Raw genomic sequence first — 22,427 nt, 5'->3', positions numbered from 1 at the left:
GGCTCCTTTATGGACACTGGTACTTCTTTGTTCATAATATCTTTTTTTTTGCTGAAAGCACGAAGTACACATACACAAGTAGGAAACGAGAGCAATCAGTCTTTTGTAGATAAAAGCACTTAGTATGGGTCAAATTTACAGTAGAATGAATGTTAGTTGTATTGTTAAGTACATTTTCTTTCAATATGAGGAAATTCTCAATTTGAAAATTCAAGGAGAAATTCCCTCCAAAAATATTTTAAACATGGTGATATACGAAAAGTTGTGATAAGTGCTCTAAGATACCAAAAAATAAAGACTTGCTTCGCCATTCTTGCCCTAAGGTATTTTTCTTTTGTTATATTTGATTATTTAATAACCAAAATAAAGTATCATTATTAAATTCTAAAATGATATTTTGTAATAATAAAAAGTAAACATTTTTACTAAAATCTGGTAAGAGCCAACATGTGGCATGTATATAATTCACTGTTGAATTGATGGTTTGTAGTCCCACCTTTGCCCAAATGACAGAGCGCAATGGACAACTCTGCATCTTCAATGGTGGATGGCAAGCACTTTGTGGTAGGGGGCCAGTTGAATAATGGCAATACATGCATCATTATCTAGTACTTTGATATGGATCTATCACATTCACCAGAAGGCAAAAGTAAGATACGTGTTTACAATGGCAAGAAGGATTGCAAGGAAACCATCAAGAGAGTGTTGAAAGATTCTGCACATGTTAGGAATTGGGGCTTGGAGATTGTTTGTTATTCTAGGTGGAAGGCTTTGCATTGATGGAATAAGTTTGCAACTAGGAATAGCAACAAACTGAGCACCTGTAAGCTGTTGTAGAGGTGAAAGATTCAAAGACGGAACCATCAAAGTCATCTGCATCAGTACAATTTTATGACAATATCTCAACTGAGAAAAATATGATTTGTTGATCCTCTACCTCTGAGCAAATGGCAAGTCTTGGCACTATGATGGTAGGCCTTGTAGTATAGTAGGGGTGGAGTTGCATACTACCTCTTCTTCAGCAGTAATAACTCTACTAATAATTATTAGTCATGTTTTGGTACCATTCTTTTTGTGAATTATCCTTTTCTTTCCCCTTGCTCAAAACTTGCAAGTATTCACCCAATTTTGGATCTTCTCTTCTTGCATTTCTTGCCAAGCTCTTATGTATTAGGAGCTGCCAATTAAATGCCTCCTAAGTTCTTGTGTTTAAAAAATATTCTCATAATGAATTGTTTCTTCCTCCCTCTTCTATCTTTAAGCATTATTTTATAATATTTTCTTATATTTTCATTACTTTATAAAAATTAAAGTAAATAATAATCAATAAATAATAACTATCATTATTTTTTAAAAAATTATATCACACTAAATATTATAGATTATCTTCTTTTTATATTATTTTTGTAATACTACATTTCTTTTTCTTTTTCTTTTTCTTTTATTTATAGAAATTTTTGAGTTTACATACTTCTACAAAATTAGTAGAATTTAATAATTTTGAATATGAATGTAAGGACAAAGGAGTGAATTTTTACTTGCCAAAAAAGCTTATGTTTAATACTTTAATTAATATAAATTAAATAATTTAAAAGATACACAAATTAGAAATTTTTCTTTAACAACTAAACTATCTCAATTGGCTTACACAAATATAATTGCATTTATTGTAAATTACTTTTGACTTCTTTGATAAACTTCAGGAAGGACCTGACGAAACTTCAGAAAAGATAGTCGTTGCGAATCGCAATAACCAGACAACCTTTGCAGAATACCTCATCTTACGATTCAATCTTTATTAATTCAGAACAGGGAGTCACAATTATTCTGCCACAAGGCCATATTTTCGGCGAGTTGTCGCTATCGTTATCCACGTGTATGGCACTCGCCTTGCAGTTAGTACAGGTGAGTACACAACATTAATCAGAATAATCAAATAATGGAGTAATGTGCACACTTCTAATTCATCAAAATAGTCACCAATTAATCAGTATACGAGATCAATCATTTAGATTTCTACTTCTCAAAAGTACGTGAACCTACAATCCAATTACGATTATGTTCCACACAGCACAAATATTCGAACAAACTCGGCAAGTATACTCAACTTTCAGAGTAACTTGATGGCTAAATTGATTTCACCGAAATGAATCGACGCTCAATAAACTGACAATATCATATTTTCGGTCAAGATGGGAAAAGGAAGCTGGAAGGACGCAAGTGATCCTCGAGCATGCAATAGACTCTTGTGCGCCAAAGTGATGTGATATGATCTAATAATCAAGATTACACATCTGCAACACGCGAAAGATCGTATGAGAACCACAACATCAATCTCAAAGAGGGAAAGTCCTTGTTTGCAGTTTCACAATATGAGGAAGCTATGGGAAGTCCTTGCGGACAAATTCTACTAGAGTGCCAACCATAAATAGATGAATAGCTTACAGGAGAGACGAATCTTGCAGCCTTCCAGCGTCAAATATCAAGCATATGGGCCTTGATAACGGGAACCTCCACCCACCGTGTTTTATGAATCCACCGCAGTAATTTCCACATATTTCAAGGAGTTTCTTAATCACCACCCTTCTAAATGAGAATGAATACACCAGCTGAGGCAGTGCAGTTCAGTGCAGAGCTTGGCATATCACTTGTTCTGGGAATGGTCAGGACTGCATTATTTGTTGAAGCTGGTCAAGAAGTGTTGGATGGAGCCGGCCCATTGCAGTATTAAATGCAGCATTACCATGAAGTTGAGCACACGTTTGTAGCTTCTCCTTCAAGAACAGAGCCAGTGGAACCTTATTAATAGGATCTGCATTAATCACCTGTGCATTTCATACCACAAAAAGTCAAGAAGGCATGTCCGGAATACAAGACGGAAACAAATCAAAATTCGTGGCCGATTAAGTAGCAATAAATAATTGCGACAAAAATCGAACCTTCGTTCTCGAGACCTCACCTGTCTTTTCCTAGAGTCTTCACTTTCGACAGGTCCCATACATCCATCTTCTGCACTGTTGTAGTCATAACTGACACACCCAAACCCACCACCCAATGAGAACCTTCATTCAAACACATTCTCCGATGTCAGCTATTTCTCGTAAGCAAATCCTAGCAATAATGTAAAGAAAAGACATAGCTGTTATTAGGAACATACCCTGATATACTGGAGTCATTGTCCTCCTCTGTTTCATGGAGGACGCTAGTGCAGACACTGCAAATCGGTAGAACTCAGGTGTGAATTCTACGACATTCGTCGATAATTTGAACGTGTGCTAAAGAATCTACTCAAAATCTCTTGACATGCACTCAAAGCAAGTTCAAGTCTCTAACTACAAGCCTGAGACAAATTAACAGGAACATACAGAACGACGGACTTGTCCTAATAATTTACATACAAGAAATTCTTGTTCAGTATTTAAAGAAACAAAGTCATAAAGAGCAAAAAGGTAAAAGGTAAAAATGTAACAGAGGTGAAAAAGATATTGACAATGTAAGCGCATCACACAAAACCATTCCATGACAAGGTTGAATCACGTCTTACCTGAGAATCTGTACAAGTCTATCCAGGACTTGCGGTTGGCTTATTGTAAGCAACATGCAAAGGGAAAGAGCACATAACTTCCGTTTTGACATACTTGTCAAAGAATCCACCTATAAATCAGAGTTGAACCATTATAAGCAATGTGTAGAAAGCGTAGAAGAAAAGGAACTTTGCTCATAAGCATAATAAAGCACATATTTGAGAATAACACAAGTTGAAAACTAATTTTTAAACTTCAAGGTGATGAAAACAGAAAAGATACAGAGAAATATTAAGGCAATGGACCATTACTACCTTGTCAAGCCAAGCATCAAAGAAAAGAAAAAGAGCACTCTGGTCCGAGACAGCCACCCCTGATTGCTGTAGAGCAAGGGAAAGAGAAGGCTGCGAAGTGAACTGTGCAAAGAAGGCACTGTTTTGGACAGATACTCTCGCTAGCACTGCTCCTGCAGATGCCTTCACCAGGTCAGCTTCATCTCGACCACTTACCACCAGCACTAAAAGTTTCTGCATTTTAACACATTATGTTAGAAAAATGTTGTCGGGATAAAGCCGGCTCATGAACTGTCTTGACGGAATCAACCGTAAAAATTTGGTAGCATAAACTGTCAACATATCATTGTGATCCCCAAAAGCGTTACATGCGCTGTGCTTTGATTTAAGGATACGTTATGGAAATTATGCATAAGGAACATCCAATTCCTGATCCAAAGTACTACCTGCAGTATACCCTCCAGCAGTGCAGGGGCATCCGTCGGAAAGCACTGCAAATCAACCAGGATACTTTAAGTACCGATACACTAGAAAACCCTAAACTATTGACACAACCATTTGAACAATCACAATCCGATAAATTCAAACAACGACAAAACAACAACAGACCAATAGTGAAAAACCAGTGTTCTGCAACCAAAACTCCTATTAAAATGCCATCTTGGTGAATATCAACAACTCCAGCGAAAATGTTTAAAAGAAAATCAAACAAACTTGTAAATTTGGAAAAAGCATAAAAAAATGTGCGCTGATCATTCCCCGATTGAATAAAACCAGTATACAAGGCAGTAAGGTTTAATACAGCACCTGAATAAGTAAATCAATGACAGGAAGAGTACACAGCATTCCTCTCTCTTTCACGTTCCCAACAACAATGTCAAAAATCTTCGTTACGCCATTGGCATGCAACCTCAAAAAATCAGCCCCTCCTAGAAGAATGTAACTTTCAATGATTATCATGGCAGCCTGCAAGTCCAAAATATCTTAAATCACTACAAAAAACAAAATGAAGACGACACCTGCGACAGTACATATTGAATAAAGAATAGAAAAAATCAAATAATATTTTCGATTGCTACAGTTTGTACTTACAAATGCTGCTCAGCCAAAACTAAATGAAATTACTTTGTTTAATTGCAATATCCAACTGTGTGAGAAAATGAGTGGTAATTGCTTTTCGGTATTTTGTGAAAACCACAACAGAATAGCTTTTCCTATAACGCGGGTATGAAGATGCGAGACAAAATCGATTTTATTGCTATTGCGGAAAAACAAATAAATAAGACAAAAAATAATAATAGAAGTACTAGTTAATTCTCATCCATTGCCCTAAACCTTTGTTTCAAAAACGAAGGCAAATTCAGAACACCACATGGTCTCACCTGAAGATGATCAAAACTCCGCTCCATAACAGCCACAAGATGAGGAAAAAGATTCATGAGTTGAGGCACCATTACAGGAGCAGTTTTCAGTGTCGTTTGCCACAACTGCAACGCCATGCAACAGAGTTCAGTTTCTGAAAAGTACAAAAGTACTAACCAGAATTTCCTTGAAAAAATTAAAAAAACAAAACAAAACAAAACATGTAGAAATAAGGGCAGACATACTAGCAAAGTAAAGCTGATAGCACAGATCATCACAAAGCCCGTAAGATACAAGGGACTGATACCCAGCAAGCATACTACGACAAATATGCACTCAATACAAGTTATCAGGAATACACCAATACGATAATAAACAACACCAACCATTTAATACAGTCCTCTACGTTGACCATGTTAGTGAATGTCATCAAACAGATATAATTTGTATACCTGCATACCATCCTCCAGCATATTAAGCTCATCAGGCTGATTTACATCTGAGCTATACTGTAAAATTGGGAAAAGGATCTCATAGCAAATTGGAGAGCGGGGTCCAAGTGCAACCAGAAGCCGTTGAAGTGCAAGCATTACTTGTATCTGCAGCAAGCTCTGTCCTTCTGAATCTTGCCAAACCTACACAAAGCCCAAAACGACAAACATCAATATCTTGTCTAATTTGCTGAATTGCATTTAGTGATGCATATTTTGAATGACGCGTCTGATGACAAGCAACCACATAATAGTAAACAAACAAAAACAGTGATTAACTTGGCCAAAACAATGTTCCTAACATACGATTAGGTTGCAAAGTATCAGATGCGAATCTTATCATCTTACTCGGGGTAAAAATGCTAGAATCTTCTCCACACACGGAACAATCTTCTCACCAAGACGATCAATTATAAGCACCACGAGGTTGAAAATCTGAAGCTGCAACATTTTAAAAAATAATAATTAAAAACTAAAACAAGAAATGCCTGGCATTGACATCCAGATTTAAATTTATCTGGCCACTAGAAAAAGCTGCACACTTACAATCGCTTAGGTCTCGAAGTAATTTGAAAGCTTTTGGGGAAAAAAGAATTAACTTAAACTGAAGGTACAAGGGAGGAAACCAGACCTTAGATTCAAACTCTTGCGCCCTCTCCATAAACTGGATCAAAAGTCTCAAACACGTTGGAACATACTCCACAAACTCCTCTTCATAGAAGTGGACATCATCTATTAGGCTTTGCAAAGCAAGGCACACGGCCAGCTGTACCAACAAAAAACTGAAGTTAATTTCTTGAAGGTCAGAATTCCTGCTTCCAATTGTATCTTAAAACGAAGAATCCACGCTTTTCTATTTATTATTGCATGTGAAAACAATAACATCCAACTCATATTCGACTGTGAGACATTAAGTATATGCACAATAAGTTAACTTCTCACTTGTACTGCTAGGTCGCCATCCCCAAGAAGACTTATCAAAGCATTGTAAACAGGCTTCCTCAGCTCGTCTTTAATCTGGTAAAAAGATAAGAGGGAAATCACAATCAGCTGAACCCAATCAATACAGCTAAACCCAACCAATGCAGGTTTGGGTGATTTTTAGAAACATTTGAGTCCTTGAAGTGCTGATCCCTAAGAACAGACCTTGTTCACCCATTTACCCAGAAGCCAAACAACTCTCCGTCGAAGGATTCGGCCGTTTGGATGAAGATTACTGATTTCGTGCACAAGGGCTGCCTCCCACCTGAAGTAGATAGAGTACATGATACGAGTGAATATGACGAGGAGATTTCAGAGAGAAAAATACTCAAAGACAATGGACAAGTCTAACAAACTATTAGACTCTTTCCAACACTCATGAACAGATTCACAGATCACACATCGAAACGGAAAACAATCTAATCAAGCACTTCAAAAGAATCTTAACCGCTGCAGCGTAGTCTACTAACAACGGGAGAAGACACCATCAAAAGGCAGAAAGATACCCTCAAATCGAAAAACAACATACTAAAAGTAACAATCTTGTCGTACAACGACATGAAATCCTGAACACATAACAAAACACAACCATAAGATCCACTTACCAAGATTTAAAATCAATGTAATCATGAAGATCATAATAGGCCGTCCCAACTGCATCGTATGCAGCGTCTTTGAGTAGTAGAGCTGGTGTAATTTGAATGTCAGCCCCAGGAGCAGCAGGAGGACATCCTTCTGATGCTTGTTTAAGAATACTAACCACCACCGGAGCCAAGAGCTGCAGTTAAAACATAATTCTCCATTTCGTGAACTTGAACGAAAAAGCGTGCAAAATGAGATTTGAAAGTGCGGTTTGAGAACTTCTCAAACAGAAGAACAAAAGAAGTAAGAATGATGAAGAATAGAGCATGGGCAAGCGCGTATTTGCAAGAAACTTCAGTCATAACAATGTATATAAATGCAGACAGCAGATAATACCACTAGTCAGCACAAACCGAGATTAAAACAAATGAGAAACTGCTATGGCTACACACATGATGTACCTGAAGCATCACCAAACTTCAATACTAGTGAAAATCCCTGGGTGACTTGCTCAATGAGCCCTTCCATAACAAGACTGACAACAATCATTCATCCAATCATCGAAACAATCATACAAGATCTGATAACACTGACAATAAGTGAACAGAGAAGATTACCTCCCGATGAGATTCAAATAGAGATAGATATAGAGATTCTGCACTAGGGCGCAACTTGTCCTTGTATTGGCCGGCATCTTGTTCATGGTGGAATAATTCAGGATCATTTGACCATTCCTCCAGATCCGCAGGGGTGAGCACAAAATATCTACATAAAATGGAACTCCGTTAAGAACATGATGAAGACCTAGAGGGAGAAAAACGCTGCAACAAAAGACAACATGATGCAGACGCTAGTTTCTACATTCCCATCAGAATAATCTCAACCGGCGAACCTGTGGATACCTAGGAATACACAAATTAAATCAATGACATCAAGAGTGTTCAGATACAGAAGTAACGAATACAATATGATGTACACCGATAATATCCTGATAGACACAAACAATCAAACTACACTGGAAACTTCCCCTTTTTAAAGCTGCACGTGTCAACGGCAGAAAATCTTAATCGTTACATACCTTCGAATTATAATTTCACAGAGTACAACCAAGCGTTGCTTATCCAATAGAGACACTAATATTTCTTCGGCCTGTCTTGCCAAATTCCCTTTGGCTTCTTCCAAAGTAGGAGTGCTCTGCCCAACAACCCTGCCAGACTTGTTGGGCCTGTAAGCAACACATTCAATAACATTCTGAAGAAAGATCATACACTTGATCAAGAAAACTTCAAAAGGTAAATTTTCCTCTTTCGGTTCTGTTATATGAATATAACAGAACTCCAAAACGGGTGGGAGCACGGCTCTGTTACTAAATGAGTAAGGATGAGTGGATTGCACTTCTATAAATATCTTCATCAATCTCAAGCACGCCTTATCCACGAAAGCTTGCAAAACTTGCCCGTGCTTCAACCCAATACCTGCAACACACGCAACATAGTTCATAAATGCCTCGTAGAATAACTTATGATGTCACATGACACACACCACAGTAAAGACAGATCTGGGCAAACATTGAAGAACTCTTTTAGGCATCCGTTAATTATATACTGCATCCAAAGTTGAGAAATAACTGTTGGAAGGAGTCACTCCAACACTCTACTGGAAGCTGGCTATTAAGTAGTACAAAAGGTGTTGCAATGTGCATAAGGTATATCCCACTCTTAATGGCAGCTTGGCAGGTTAAACAAGCTCTGCGGTTAATCTAAAGAGCCCTTCATTAACTAATTAACTGTTGTAGTTGATACGTAAATTTAAATCTGAACAACCAACATGCAAGGGGTATAACTCACGATACTGCAGAAATTCCTGAAGTGCTTGTAGAAATGCAGGGCAAACATCTTTCACCGGACCTACTTCCTGCACCGACCATATAGAGAAACAATGAGAAAACGAATACATTTACACGCGTGAAAACATTTTCCAAGAAGCACTCGTAGCACTCTCGTTAACCTTATTTAAAGCAAAATATTCTAGAAGATATCCGTATTCAACGATGAAAAAACACTTTCCCATCATGAGATATTTAAAATAGCATCAGTTCAAGAATATGTTTAGCGATCTAAAATCTTTTGAAGAAGAATACCTGAACAGACTTAACATCGCTCTGAAAACCATGTACCAACATACGGCGAAGGACTTTCAGACATAACATCCAGCGTTCACAGGTCAACCGAAGTGCTTGATCTTGGTCCGAAGCAAGAATTGCAGTTTGAGGACCTGCAAGAAGTGTCCGAAGACCTTGAAGAATACCCTGAGTATCTGTGCACCAATGATGCCAAGTGTACTCAAAATATTGGGCTGTTACCTGCGACATGGAAACCATAAATACGACGCAGGCAATTCGCAGCAACATACAGTAGATACTTTGGGTGTATTTTGACATCCATAGAAAATTGCCAAAAACTGAAATCCGTCAAAACAAACTTTTTAAGAAAAAACACCTAAAAGCAAATTTTATGATTTGAAAATGCCTGCCACTTCAGAAAAGAAAATCATAGCTGAAAAGGAAAAATTCTGTAAAAATAATAACAAAACTCCTACGTGATGCAGATCAAGAGATATCCTTCAAGGCTCGGGGAGAAGAAACAAAGTTCAAGTACAAACTTAAGATTTTAACAACAAGAAAAACTGAGAACCATAAAAGGGGACGTGATCGGCCATGATAAAAAAATAAAGATAAAAAATTAATTAATTTAACTGAATTAAAAAATAAGTCACTACATCAGCACAAACCCAAAAAGACAAAAGTAGAGTTTCATCATGCCCATCCCAAGATGCCCTCCAACAAACAAGGACGCAATAGAATGGTACATGCATCAAACCTCTGCAAAATTGCGTTGATCTGCTGCTAAGCGTTTGGTAGATAGCTCCTTCAACGTTTGATTAAGCACCAAATATACGCGCTGAGTTGTGAGTACGTCAGGAGACTGTAACTTCTGCAGCAACGTTGGAAACAACTCTGGCCTGTCACAAAACATACCATATTTAAGTACAAAACATGTTCAGGATCGTATGAAAAATACTAACGAATTAAAAAGTAGTACAATAGAGATACTTACGAATAATAGGATGATAAGAACTACATGGAAACTGCATACTTCCTCAGAAAAAGGTGCAAAATCAATAAATCCTTGTCCAACTCTTAGAGAACACTCAAGCCATGCTCAAAACATCTACACCACCACGTACCAGTCTCGGGGATAATCAACTCGAGCAATTTTTGAAATAAGAAGTGCCAATTGGACAGCCACCTGCCACATTGAACAGATAGTTGCTTTCATCCTTGTATTAACAGCGAGAACTCAAACTACCTCACCGAAACCGTCACATGTAAGGACACACAAGCAGACTTCGAAAAACTCACAAGCCCATTACATGAAACGAAGACATACCTGATTGTTCTCCTCTCTAATTAAATTGAGCAGCCTGTTCCGCAAATGAGGTTTTTCTGCATCACTTATGCCCCTGTGAGCGCCATAAAGGTCAAGCTTTGATTCGGTGAGGACGTCATTTCAGTGTATGACATGAACCAGACCTTGTCCAGTGTACAAATAAAATATCTAGAACTTGACAAAACATAACCAACATCACGAACACGAAAATAGGAATGCCCAGATCTAAAGGTTAAATGCTACCCAGAAAGTAAGGTGGAGATTCAAAGAATAGCATACCCAAAGCCCAGAGAGGATCCATGTACATCAAATAAGTAAATAATAAAATAATAAGTGTTCAGAACAAACATACTCACTCAAAACAATTCATACATTAATTGAGTGGGGACTTACGGAGAATCTCGACGAGTCCTCCAGTATCGACTAATACTGTTCTTGAAATATACAGAAGCCAGCCATCGGGCGTCGCTTTGCTGTCCCAGATCCTTGGCACCAATAATCTCCTAAATATGTCATTATTATGTAGCATGTCATTACACAGTTAAGGCGAGAATTGATAATCATGCAAAGATAAAAGATGAAGCACTTTTTGAGCATAACCTGGATAAATGTACCAGAAAGTATTCCAAAAATAGAAAATAGTCACAAAATCTGTAGCGACAAGCATAACCTATTGTCTCAATCATAAAGGAAGAACTAATTAAATGGGTGACAAATACAGGATACAGAGCGCTATAAGATGCATACGTTTATGAAAGATGTATAAATAACCATCAAATTATGGGAACAATATGAGATTTACAATTCATCTATGACTCATTGTAGAGTCACCACACAACACTTATTGTCCAACGACGTGAGGAGTCGGTCCAAACAGGGAATAGTGCGTAAATTGGACAGAAAACATTACTAACAGACACCAAGACGCTACAAGCTGCTGGACCGTATTAGAGAGAGATGGCTCTAGGTGTTTGGTGATTGTCACTCCGAAAGATAAAGTAACCTAATAATTACAGAAATATTATAAATAAAATAAGATAAAATAAAAACCCTCAACCCCACAGGTGGACATGTTTTACCGCGTTCGTTAAGCTAAAACAACCAAGAGAACAAGAAAATATCAAATTCATGATTGTACACGTTGGGCAAGTCCACACCCCCCGTGGGCTCCCGTGCTTCCAACAAAATGAGTAGTACAGCATCGAGTAAAAATTTGGACGTCACAATTACGAAGAGTGTCCTTCCACTAGCAGAATCGACTCCCAGGGTCCAATGTAAATCTAAAAGAGGATGGCGAAACAATGCTTGGGGACTTCACGCACAATTATGCTCTAAAAATCAAAAGAAGAAAACTCAACAATTTTTTGCATGAAAATTTATCAAACTATTCACTTCAAACATTCTCACCAGAAGGCATGAACAAAATCCAGGCCGATTCTCACAAGCAGCCAACGTCGCCTCGGCTGGCTTCCGCACGGACTCGTCTTGACTCAGAGCATCTCGAAGCAGGGTGTAAACCCTAGAAAGATCGTCTGCTGAAGTGAGCGCCATGAAGGATTGTTTTATGTATATTCTGGACACTTTAGACTCTCTTCAGCGCCCGTTCCTCACCGCTCATGCTTGCATAAGCAGATGAATGTCGGTGATACGAGTATCGCGACGTTTAAGGTGATACCTTCCAACCTCTGCCCCTCAACTAGTTCCTCGTTTGCGCAGCGTCCAAAAATGCTAAAAAACTATTTTCATGTTGAATAAGGCCAATAACTAAGCTCACTCTCTAGCCTCCCAAGGGACCAACGCAACCAATGCAGTGTTACTCCCTAGTAGACAAAGCAATGAAAGGGAGAGAATTTGGCACGGACTTCGTGTGGGTTTATCACAGAAGCGTAAGGCTAGGACTTGGAAACAAAAAAGCTCAGATCAAAAGAACTTGACCAAAGTGCGCAGGGCAAGATTTTAAGACAGGAGTAGGATTGGCAGTAACGAAGGGAGGAAGAGAACGAGAAGCACGATGACCTGAAAGTGCATGACGAAGAACGATGCGCGATGCAAGAGAGAGGAGAGAGGGGTCAATCGAAGGAGAGAAGCGCAGCGAGGCAATGTAGGGCAAGGGAACAACAACAAGAGGGCAGGAGGGAGAGAGAGAGAGAGAAAAGGAAAAGGGCGAAATGGAGGCAGCAGCAACAGGAGGACGAGTGGGGGGGGAGGAGGAGGAGGAGGAGGAGGAGGAGGGCGCTCGCTGGCTCGGCAAGTGAGGGCAAGCTTGGGCTCAGGTTACAAAACGGGCGATGAAGGAAGGAAGGAAGGAGACCAAGGACCAAGATGGAGAGAACGCAAGCAGAGGATGAAGAGGACGAGGATGAGGAAGAGGATGAAGAAGAGAAGAGAGATTGTAATGGGAAGACACACATGCGATCTGCATAGAGGAGCACGCGGGACATTACATACAAACATTCAAAGTCAATTTTTTTATATGAGTGGTGTTCATTGTCACTTCTGCAAAGAGCTCTTCATTGCAATTGTCACTTTGGCAGCCAATCAAAGAAATTAAAAAAAAAAAAAAAAAAAAAAAAAAAAAAACACACATATTATACCTCATGCATACCAAAATTCAAACAACATGCTTATAACATACATTTATAAAATCAAAATCATTTTTGAACATTGATTTTATTTTTAATAAGAGTGTAAATTTTAAATAGCTTCAACATTATCCTAATGAACAATAAATAATGTGCTGATAATTAATCAACATGTTTTAACTTCCAGCTTACAATTATCCATATGATGTCCTATTGAAATTGTGGACACCTCTTAAAAATAAGTTATACTTTACAATTATCCATATGATATCCTATTGAAATCATAGACACCTCTTGAAAATAAGTTATACTATATAATTATCCATTTGTTGCAATTCTTTTCAAGAGGTATCCATAATATCAGAAGGACAAAAAAGGATATTGAAATAATAATCATAAATCATGAAAATTTTCCAAGTCTGAATTTTCATAGTTTTATTGTTACAAAAATATAATAGCATAAAAGACTTTATACAATGGATATAAAACTTGCCTTGAATGTTAGTAGAGCAAAATATTAATTGAATTTGGCTCAGTAAGTGATGAAAGTCCTGCCATTAAAATCATTTGTACATGCCATATTAAATTATTCAAGAGCACATATGCAAAGCAAGAAGAATGGTAAAAAATAATTGACCACCATTGTTCTTAGTGTGATGGACTCTAGATGAGTTCAAACAAAATGACATACTATTATGCAGATTAAAAATCAATCATATGTCTAGAGTCATGTAGCAATCCATCAAGTTGCAAATCAAATCTAAATTCTACCTTCATTGAAATTGAAGTGGTCTAAAGATATCTCAAAATATCTTATCCATTACATACTTCAAAAAAAATACTCAAAATCACCAACAAAGCAATTCTCTCAAAAACACAAGTGCTTGTACAACTATAATTTTTGCAAAACGTAAACTGCCATGAATTACAAATTAATTTGAATGCAAGTTGCACTAAATAAGACTTCTCCCACCATCTTACTATTATACCACTTCCATAACATAAAATTGCAAATTTTGTAAGTATTGTGGTATTCATGCAACTAACAGTACTATTCACAATTCTTAAAATATAATATGACCTACATGTCAAAGACTTTGTTAAGACTGATTTCTTTTGTTTCTTGCAAGCAACAAAAGAAATTTCTAATTTGATTACTAACATATTATTTATTGTTAGTATGATTTGATGAACAGTATAAATGATTACAATGTTATGTTCGATCTAGAATTAAACAAATTAAATAACTCAAGAGACACCACTCTCAAGCACATGTAGTCTCATTCTTTATAAGTGATTATTTACTTCATACAATATTTATCTTCTTTCATTATCATGTACAACACATCAATCTAAGTTTATATGATATTAGAGTCTTAAACAAACATTGTAAAATGTATTTTTTTCTTTATAATTTTTCGCATACAAATTATAAAAGACAAGCTCCATTCCTTCATCTAGATTCTCCATTGAGTTATTTTTATTAGACTCTTGTTCTCTTAACTCATATTTAATATAGAATTTAAAATTTTCTATTTAAATTTTTTATATTATTTTTAAAAAATACAATGATACTAGCGTCAAGTATAAGATATTAGATATATAAAGATGACATTGTTGAATTTTTAATTGATGAATATAATAATTATAGTTCTTTTTGTATACTTGTAAAAAAACAAATCTTGTTTTTTGCAAAGACTTTACAAGCATTTAATACTTCTTTAATATAGCCTCTTTGGCTGACATATGTTCTTTGAATATAATTTATTCTTTTCCTTTTTCCTTCTAACTATGTCATATAAAAAATAGAAATAGAAAATTACTCTTAATATGTTCAAACTCTAGAATGTGATTGCTTGCACAAAAGTAGTTCCTATTGCTTCTAATATTGCAAACTTAACTGCACAAAAACTTAAGGATTTTAAGGATTTAAGGTATACTTTGAGATGCTTTTCTATTGTAGAGAAAATTATATTTTTTTCTCTTCATCTTCTTAAAACCTCAAAAGTGGTTTGAAATAGACTAAAACAATTTTAGAAAAAGTCAAATAAAGTTAATTAAATTAATCTTGACAAAAAGGTTTACTATAAGACAATGGCACTATCTAACGATGTTTCTTAATTTTTAGAGTCATGGCAAGCCACTCTACAAAAAAATTGTTCTCTTTGGATGTATCTCTTTTGAACCTCAACATGTAAATTTATTCCTTGGTCCTTTACTTGATACATAGAAGGCCTTTATTATAATACAAAGAGGCCTCACTAATATAAAATTTACAAAATTATTATCTAACTTTTAACAACAAAAAGATATTAACAACTTATTCATGTCAAAATCCAATTCTAAATCAAACAATGCCTTTTATGTTAAAACAATATTTACTAAAATATCTTACAACAAACTTGGTCAATTTTCAAACTAAGTTTAGGGATTTAGGCCTTAAATTAAAAAAATAACACTATATTAAAGCCAAGAGTGCCTTCTTGTACCTCTTTTAAAAAAACTCATCACCACAACTTTAATATCCCAATGGCATGTATTAATACAATAGGAACAATGTTATAAACAATTACAATGTTAGATCAATGTTGGGTAACTCAAAGACACACCACTATTGAGTATATATAGTTCCACTACTTGTAACTGATTCCTTTCTTGATACAATATTCATCTTCTTCCATAGTCATGTGATCTACACCAGTCTGGGTTTAAATTCACTTAGGCTAGAATCTGCACAAACTTCATACTTGCGGAAACAGTTTGAGCGTCTATTTGCGTCACGAGCAACGCCAAGAATCTCGAATGACGCGACGTCATGCTAAGAGGACCTTCTCAATCTCGTCAATTTATGTTTTATATGTACCTTCACAAATTGATCCCGAAATTGATAGATGCCGATCTGAAAACTAAAGCAAATATGCCAGCCTTCCTATTAATACCATGGTGAGCAGCAGCCAATTAGTTACGCAAAGCGATTCTCTATATGTTCTGAAACACAACATGCCATTTTAGCCTCGATTTCATCGCATCCAGAATTGGACCTCCCTACAACTGCAATGATTAGACAAGGTATATTGAGCATGAGTATGACACTGCAATATGTGACTTCGGCAGAGACGTGTGCTACCTCCTGAGATAATTACTTGCCTTCTTGATCATTAGCCCCGTTTTGATACCAACAGATATGTATGGAGACTATGAATCAGCATGAGAAACACTGACTACACTGAAATTCCGGGGTACACGGATCAGTGACTTGCCTCCCTTAAAGCCTGTTCGTAGAAGACATTTGATACGCGGAGCGCAATCTAAATACAGTGTATCGCTACCAGTACCCTCCTGCACAGAGTGCTGCCATGGACGTGCACCCAGACTGATCTGCGCACAGTAAAATCTGATACATGAGACCATCCAACAGCTGTCTATTAACTGGTGCCGTCGTAATAACAACAGCCGCGTCTTCTGCAAAGTCTCAGCTTAATTTCCAGAAGGATGATATTGCAGAGCCTTCACAAGATTTTTTGAAACGTTCCCAACCACCTATAAATTCAACAGAGTGTGATTATATTTTGAAAACCACGGTCCATTCTGTGACAAAACTCACAATTAGCTGCTTAAAGAAGAAAGTGAAATTTTCTTGAAAAATGTACACTCAGTGAGGACGAGGATGTAGTACCCGCGAAGAGGGAATTTGGCAGCAGTTGCCACGCTTCTAAAATCGTGAACCTTGAGAATTTCATGAGAATCCAGTGCTGACCCTTCGTGTTTGTTCTCGGCAGGCCTTCCAACATGTACATACCCATGTACCACCCAAAACTGCTACGCCTCCACGGCTCTGGGAATCTCGCCCGACCAAGTTGCAATCAAAGATAAAAGTACGACAGCCCTCCCTCATTCTCCAACCTTCTCAACATGCGCATCACCCTTAAGAACGAAAGATGCTGCTGCAGGTATCAATCTGTCCCCACCGTTGAAAACTCGTGACACCCTCGTAATTCTAGAGTCAAAACCCAAAGGCACAGAGCGAGGTTGGCTACCTGCAAATCAAGAGACGAGAGACGGAAATGCTGGTGAGCATACACCGTCCAGCTCCTTGCTCGTGGGCGTATCGTTGCGGAAACTTAGGAGCCTTGGTTAGACCCCATCATCTTCACTTTCGTCGAAGCCACCTACCTGTGATTTCATCCCACCCCATTCCTGTGGTAGTTTTGGGGTTCCTTGCAACTTGAATGGGTCGACTTATTATTCCCTTCCATGTGACCTTTGATGCTGACATATCGCGAGAAAACTCCACCGTCTTCCCCGAGATGCAACCAATTGTTCAAGAGTTTTTTAAAACTCAACTAGGAAACCAGAAACAGGTGGGGTTGTCGAAGATGATAAACTTACCTGTGGTACTTCCAAATCCCTAGGTCACGGGTATAGAGTGCAAAGGAAGAAGGAGAAAAAAAGAAAAAAGAAATAAAAAGGCGCGAACTCTCAAGAATTTCCATCGCGTGCCGCTGTAAGTGGAAGCGTCAGCCCACTGAATGAGAACTGCTCACAATGCCAGCTCGTTGTCAGTCAATCCACGCGCAGCAGTGCCGTACTTCAGCTTGCATCCTGCTGCAAACTTTTGCGGGAGAAGATTGAGCTTGCATTGTTCAAAGCTCACCTAACCTCAACACACTGCAAATCAGCGTTACAAGAACAGTCTTAAAGCCCAACTCGCTGGCCATTACTGATTAAACCAGTAATCAAGGCAGTTGGGTTTCAACCTAGCCATGCACTTCACTACATCCTTCTGTCTTCCCTCCGTCCTCTCTCTTTCTCCCTACCCTGGGGTGATTCCTCTTATGGTCCCCCGGAATTGCCTCTTCCTCTCCCACTTGTTTTGCTGCCGGGGACTGGCTTCTCTGCCTTGCTTCAAATACGGACGCCTAGAATAGATCGTTCTACATTTGCTGCGTCAGCGTGTGGAAACTTGCTCCACAGCCTGCGGCCCCCCGACCCTGGTTTAATGTTTACAGTGGTTGTACACCATCTGTAAGACAAACTTCTCTCACGGGTTTTCCCTACCATTCCACCAGTTCCGCGGGCTCTTTTGTCATAACCACCAGCCAGGGAGCATCAGTTCCTTGGTTACATTTCACGCATTCATGACAGACATGCAAAAACTAGCATACATCCTGTGATATCTTCTTCCTGTGTTTTCCTTGTTTCTCCAGGTTCATTTGTGTGTCATATGTTTCTTATATGTCCATGCGAGATGCGCAGCCCTGGAGAGTGAAGTTAGATGTGGACATATGGTGGCGCCATGTTATGGAGAAAGTTTCGCTCGTATCAGCCATGGGCGACAGTACCCGTCTTTCAGGCCCTCACCCTAGTTCTCGAAGTGCTGTCAATCGAGTGTTTGAAGACCACTCCGCTTCACGTCCTGTGCCCCTCAGGCACACAGGAGAATCTATAGAGATTGCATTTGACGATGGATCTGAGGACTCTCTGACGAGAAGACGCAGTTCTTCCGCATCGATTCCAGGGGTGACAATCTCCCCCAGGTTTTCCAAACCCGTGAGCATCATCTTCGCTCCACCGAATAACTTAGGTCAGTTTAATCAAGCAGAGTCATCGTCCACAGACAGATTTCGAATCATATTGCCCTGTGTGGGAGAGGTTAGATGGAAGACTGTGAAGGAATTAGGAAGAGAGTGGCTTCGGGATCCCAAGAATTGGGCGGTGCTTGTGTGGGGCATGGCGGTTTTCGTGTCCGGTGCGGTGCTATTCATGGTCATGGTGGGCATGCTGAACAATGCGTTGCCAGACAAGGCAGACCGGGACCTGTGGTTCGAGGCCTCCAATCAAACCATTAATGCTCTCTTCACGCTTTTCGTGCTGCTGCTCCATCCCACACGGACATTACACCTGATGTGGTTGTTGCGGTGGCACCGCAAGGATATTCAAAACCTTCGCAAAGTGTACAGCAAACGAGGAACGTCAAAACCTAATGAGTGGTCTCACATGCTGGTGGTTCTGCTGCTGTATCAGTTGAACTGTTTTGCCCAGTACGCTGTCTGCGCATTGAACTGGTATTACAATAGGGTTCAGCGCCCGATAATTGCGGTCTTGGTTTGCTTTGTAACGGCTTTAAGTGCAGGTTGTGCAGCCGGAATCTACACTAGTATGAGCCCATTAGGAAAGGATTCGCCTCTTGGCGATGACGATGCGGTGGAACTAGCCACGGACAAAGCTGATAAAGCGTTACCCCCGAGATATCGCCATCGCCTTCTTGACAGGAATTCAAGTTTGGGGCCTATGGCAGGCAATGTGGTTGAAAATCCTCAGTGGCAAGGGGGCTTGATTGAATGTTGTGAGGCTCCTACGCTAGTGGTCGCGACGATGTTCTGTTTTCCGTGCGTCCTGGGTCATAGTCTTGGCCGACTTGGGTTTGGTAACCGCTACGTCCATTTCGCCACATTTTTGCTCGCGGTTTTGGCTCCCTTTGTTATTTTCGAGATGGCAAGTGTCAATGTGGACAGCAGGTCAGTCACACCTTTCTCGTGGCCAGGCTCAAAGCTTGCTCCTCAAGTGTTGTATTTATATATGTTGGAGGGTATAAGAGAATTGCAAGGGAGTGCTTTCGCAGTGTGAAAGAACAGGAGCTGATTTTATTGTGGTTTATTGATTGCTGTTGTATGCCAGGGAATTTCGGCATTTTCTGAGAGCAGCAGGCGTGGTGGTGAGTGTATGTGGGTTGTTTTATGGGGGATATTGGCGAATGCGAATGAGAGAAACTTACGGCCTTCCTGCGGAGACATGGTGTTGTGGACAACCTACCCTGAGCGACCTTGCTCAGTGGCTGATGTGCAGCTGTTGCTCGCTATGTCAGGAAGTTCGAACTGCAGAGGCTTTTCATATTGTTAACAACAGGTTCTACGTGAAGGCTGAGAGTAGTGTAATATCTTCCGAGCCTGACCGCGAGGAGGATTTGTCGGCTTCATCTTCCTCGCTGCAGCCTCTCCCTGTGTCGAGTGTGGTGAGAATTGCCGAGATTGCTCTCTCCAACGTTGGGGACTCCATGTTGAATTCTTCGCCCAAGCGGGGTCTCAGTGTGTAAAAGAAATGTGATGTAGGAATTGTGGGAAGTAGAGAAGGAATTACTATTTTAGCTTACAGGAAAGTAGATCAAAGATCTTTTTTGAGCTCATTAAGTATCAGCTGAGGAGCTTTTTGATGAAACTTCGCCACAGGAAGAAACCAAGCCCAGGCCCACGGCTGCAACAGATTATCGGAGAAAGGGTGTCTGAGTTTTGTTGGTCAGAGGTCCTGATGTTGTATTTTAGTTAAATATTGCATCTATAATTATTTTACAATATACAAATGTAGATTAATTTGGACAATGAGTAATATTAATTTTTTTGTCATTGTTTATTTTTTTTTATTGTTATCATATGCAATAAAAATCTCAGTCTTAGATTTTTGGGTTTGTTTTAGATTTTTGGAAAATTTGCATATATATATATATATATATAGTTTTTTTTTGAGAAATTTTTATTGCACATAAGAAAACAAAACTTTTGTAATAGATCAAAGATTGGAGGACTTGAATTGTTTATCATATGTATAACAAAACACAAATAATAGTACTAAGTCTTATTACAGTGCATTAAAAATGCTATTCAATTAATTTGAAAGATAATTACTAGTTTTTATTAATATACTAGTTATTTTACATTTGAAAAATTTATTCTACACCCATCACATTTATGGAGAGAATTAAAGTTAAAATGGATCCAATTCTAAGAAAATAAATAAAATATTAATTTTTTAATAAATTATCAAAGGCTGTTTTTTGTTAAGTTTTATTTTGAAATTTTATTTAGAATTTGACTGATAATTTCATATTGCACATTAAAAATTAATAAACATAAAGAAAAACATAATGTATAATTTTTTACACATTATCAGTCAAATTCTAAATAAGATTTCTAAATAGTAAATTCTTTAACTTCTTAATGTCTATTATTATTATAATAAAAATATAATTATTAAGTTTTTTTATTATTATTTAACATATATTTTATAAAATTTGCATATTGTTCCTAAGATTGTTATGGAAACAATAAGCACCAAATTGCAATCTTTATAATTTATATGTATTTTTTTAAAGAACTATGCAAATTTATTATAAAAATATTTAAAAATATTAGAATCCATTTTAAACAAATTAATTAATAATAAAGAACCTTTTGATAAACTGATACATATATGTATATATATATATATATATATATATATAAAATTTAATTTTATAATATCAAATTTTGTTAATTTTTTTTCAAATTTTACAAGTTTAATCATTTTTAAAGCCTATGAATATATAAAAACATTCAAATTTACAAAAATAAGATTAGGCATTAAATATTCAATAAGCACATCAATATAAAAATTAATTAACTTTCATAATATTTTAATAAATTCTAATAATTTGCAAGTATCCTAGAAAAGTTCTTACAAGCTTTTACAACTTTTAATAAGAAGAAAAATCTTTTTTAAAAGCTTATAAGTTTTAAATAAAAAATTATTTAGAATTTAAAAATATTCCATAATTTAAAGAATTAATTAAAAAATATTTTACATGATTGGATTTCCATATTGTAAAAAAAATAATTAATAACAAAACTTAAGCAAAAAAAATCAATACAAAGAATAGGATAACTTTCTTGGCATGTAATTATTTATATTTTTATATGCATCTAAAATGTGATCTTTAAAAATTATAAAGAAAAGTTTAAGTTTAAAAAATTTTAAAACTTAAACATATAAATCAAATACAAAATATAAAGTTCTAAAGGACATGAATAATAGTAGAATTATAAGCAAACAATTCACTCATGTGTTATTAAAAAAAAGAGAATGTGAAGAAAGAAAAGATAATTATAAGAATTGAAATGGCTATTGCCAAATATAAAGAAATTAGAGAGACTTGAACTATGATTAGAACAAAAGAAAGGTGTTGAAAATACTAAGGATGGTATTAGTCTTACTTATATATTAGATATAAAGAAGGTATAGCAAAAGCTTTGTAGGAATCCCAAGACTTGTGGTCCAAGCATGTAATTGTAAGTTCCTTTAACATAAATTTCTAGAAATAAGAAAAATGTGATTTTTTTAATAGCATTATGGC

The 22,427-nt window shown here is 37.3% G+C and overlaps 2 protein-coding genes and 2 long non-coding RNA genes across 6 annotated transcripts; 1 reads left to right on the top strand and 3 right to left on the bottom strand.

The window, feature by feature from the left end:
- Positions 1 to 496: 496 nt before the first annotated feature.
- On the bottom strand, positions 497 to 1,075 carry LOC141046193 (uncharacterized). Its single transcript, XR_012218945.1, has 2 exons — positions 938 to 1,075; positions 497 to 624 (listed from the first exon to the last, which is right to left on the bottom strand). It is a non-coding gene; the product is annotated as an uncharacterized LOC141046193 (long non-coding RNA).
- Positions 1,076 to 1,939: 864 nt separating this feature from the next.
- LOC112291593 (uncharacterized) lies at positions 1,940 to 12,985 on the bottom strand. The gene is made up of 24 exons (XM_024539212.3): positions 12,090 to 12,985; positions 11,076 to 11,185; positions 10,683 to 10,755; positions 10,480 to 10,541; positions 10,113 to 10,254; positions 9,374 to 9,595; positions 9,081 to 9,147; positions 8,312 to 8,708; positions 7,851 to 7,998; positions 7,257 to 7,429; positions 6,817 to 6,916; positions 6,613 to 6,687; positions 6,302 to 6,436; positions 6,019 to 6,111; positions 5,632 to 5,814; positions 5,200 to 5,304; positions 4,625 to 4,783; positions 4,264 to 4,308; positions 3,839 to 4,051; positions 3,545 to 3,654; positions 3,158 to 3,214; positions 2,960 to 3,029; positions 2,446 to 2,825; positions 1,940 to 2,294 (listed from the first exon to the last, which is right to left on the bottom strand). The coding sequence occupies exons 1-23, from the start codon at positions 12,231 to 12,233 to the stop codon at positions 2,664 to 2,666; spliced, it is 3,045 nt and encodes a 1,014-aa protein (XP_024394980.1). The 5' UTR covers positions 12,234 to 12,985; the 3' UTR covers positions 1,940 to 2,294; positions 2,446 to 2,663.
- Positions 12,986 to 15,756: 2,771 nt separating this feature from the next.
- LOC149987785 (uncharacterized) lies at positions 15,757 to 17,444 on the bottom strand. 3 transcript variants are annotated; one of them, XR_016506186.1, is made up of 3 exons: positions 16,941 to 17,444; positions 16,525 to 16,658; positions 15,757 to 16,252 (listed from the first exon to the last, which is right to left on the bottom strand). It is a non-coding gene; the product is annotated as an uncharacterized LOC149987785 (long non-coding RNA). The 3 variants fall into 3 exon arrangements; XR_016506187.1 differs by having other exon boundaries at positions 16,525 to 16,642; XR_016506188.1 differs by having other exon boundaries at positions 15,757 to 16,642.
- A 1,055-nt stretch (positions 17,445 to 18,499) lies between these two features.
- On the top strand, positions 18,500 to 20,719 carry LOC112291031 (uncharacterized). The gene is made up of 2 exons (XM_024537965.3): positions 18,500 to 19,782; positions 19,943 to 20,719. Exons 1-2 carry the CDS (start codon positions 18,500 to 18,502, stop codon positions 20,355 to 20,357), a joined length of 1,698 nt encoding a protein of 565 aa, XP_024393733.1. The 3' UTR covers positions 20,358 to 20,719.
- The last annotated feature ends 1,708 nt before the right edge of the window (positions 20,720 to 22,427 follow it).

Source organism: Physcomitrium patens, chromosome 14 (assembly GCF_059467195.1).
Source record: "Physcomitrium patens ecotype Gransden chromosome 14, ASM5946719v1, whole genome shotgun sequence".
In the NCBI taxonomy this organism is placed as follows: Eukaryota; Viridiplantae; Streptophyta; class Bryopsida; order Funariales; family Funariaceae; genus Physcomitrium; species Physcomitrium patens.
The sequence above is the reverse complement of the archived record's forward strand: the minus strand, read 5'-3'. Positions and strand labels throughout refer to the sequence as shown.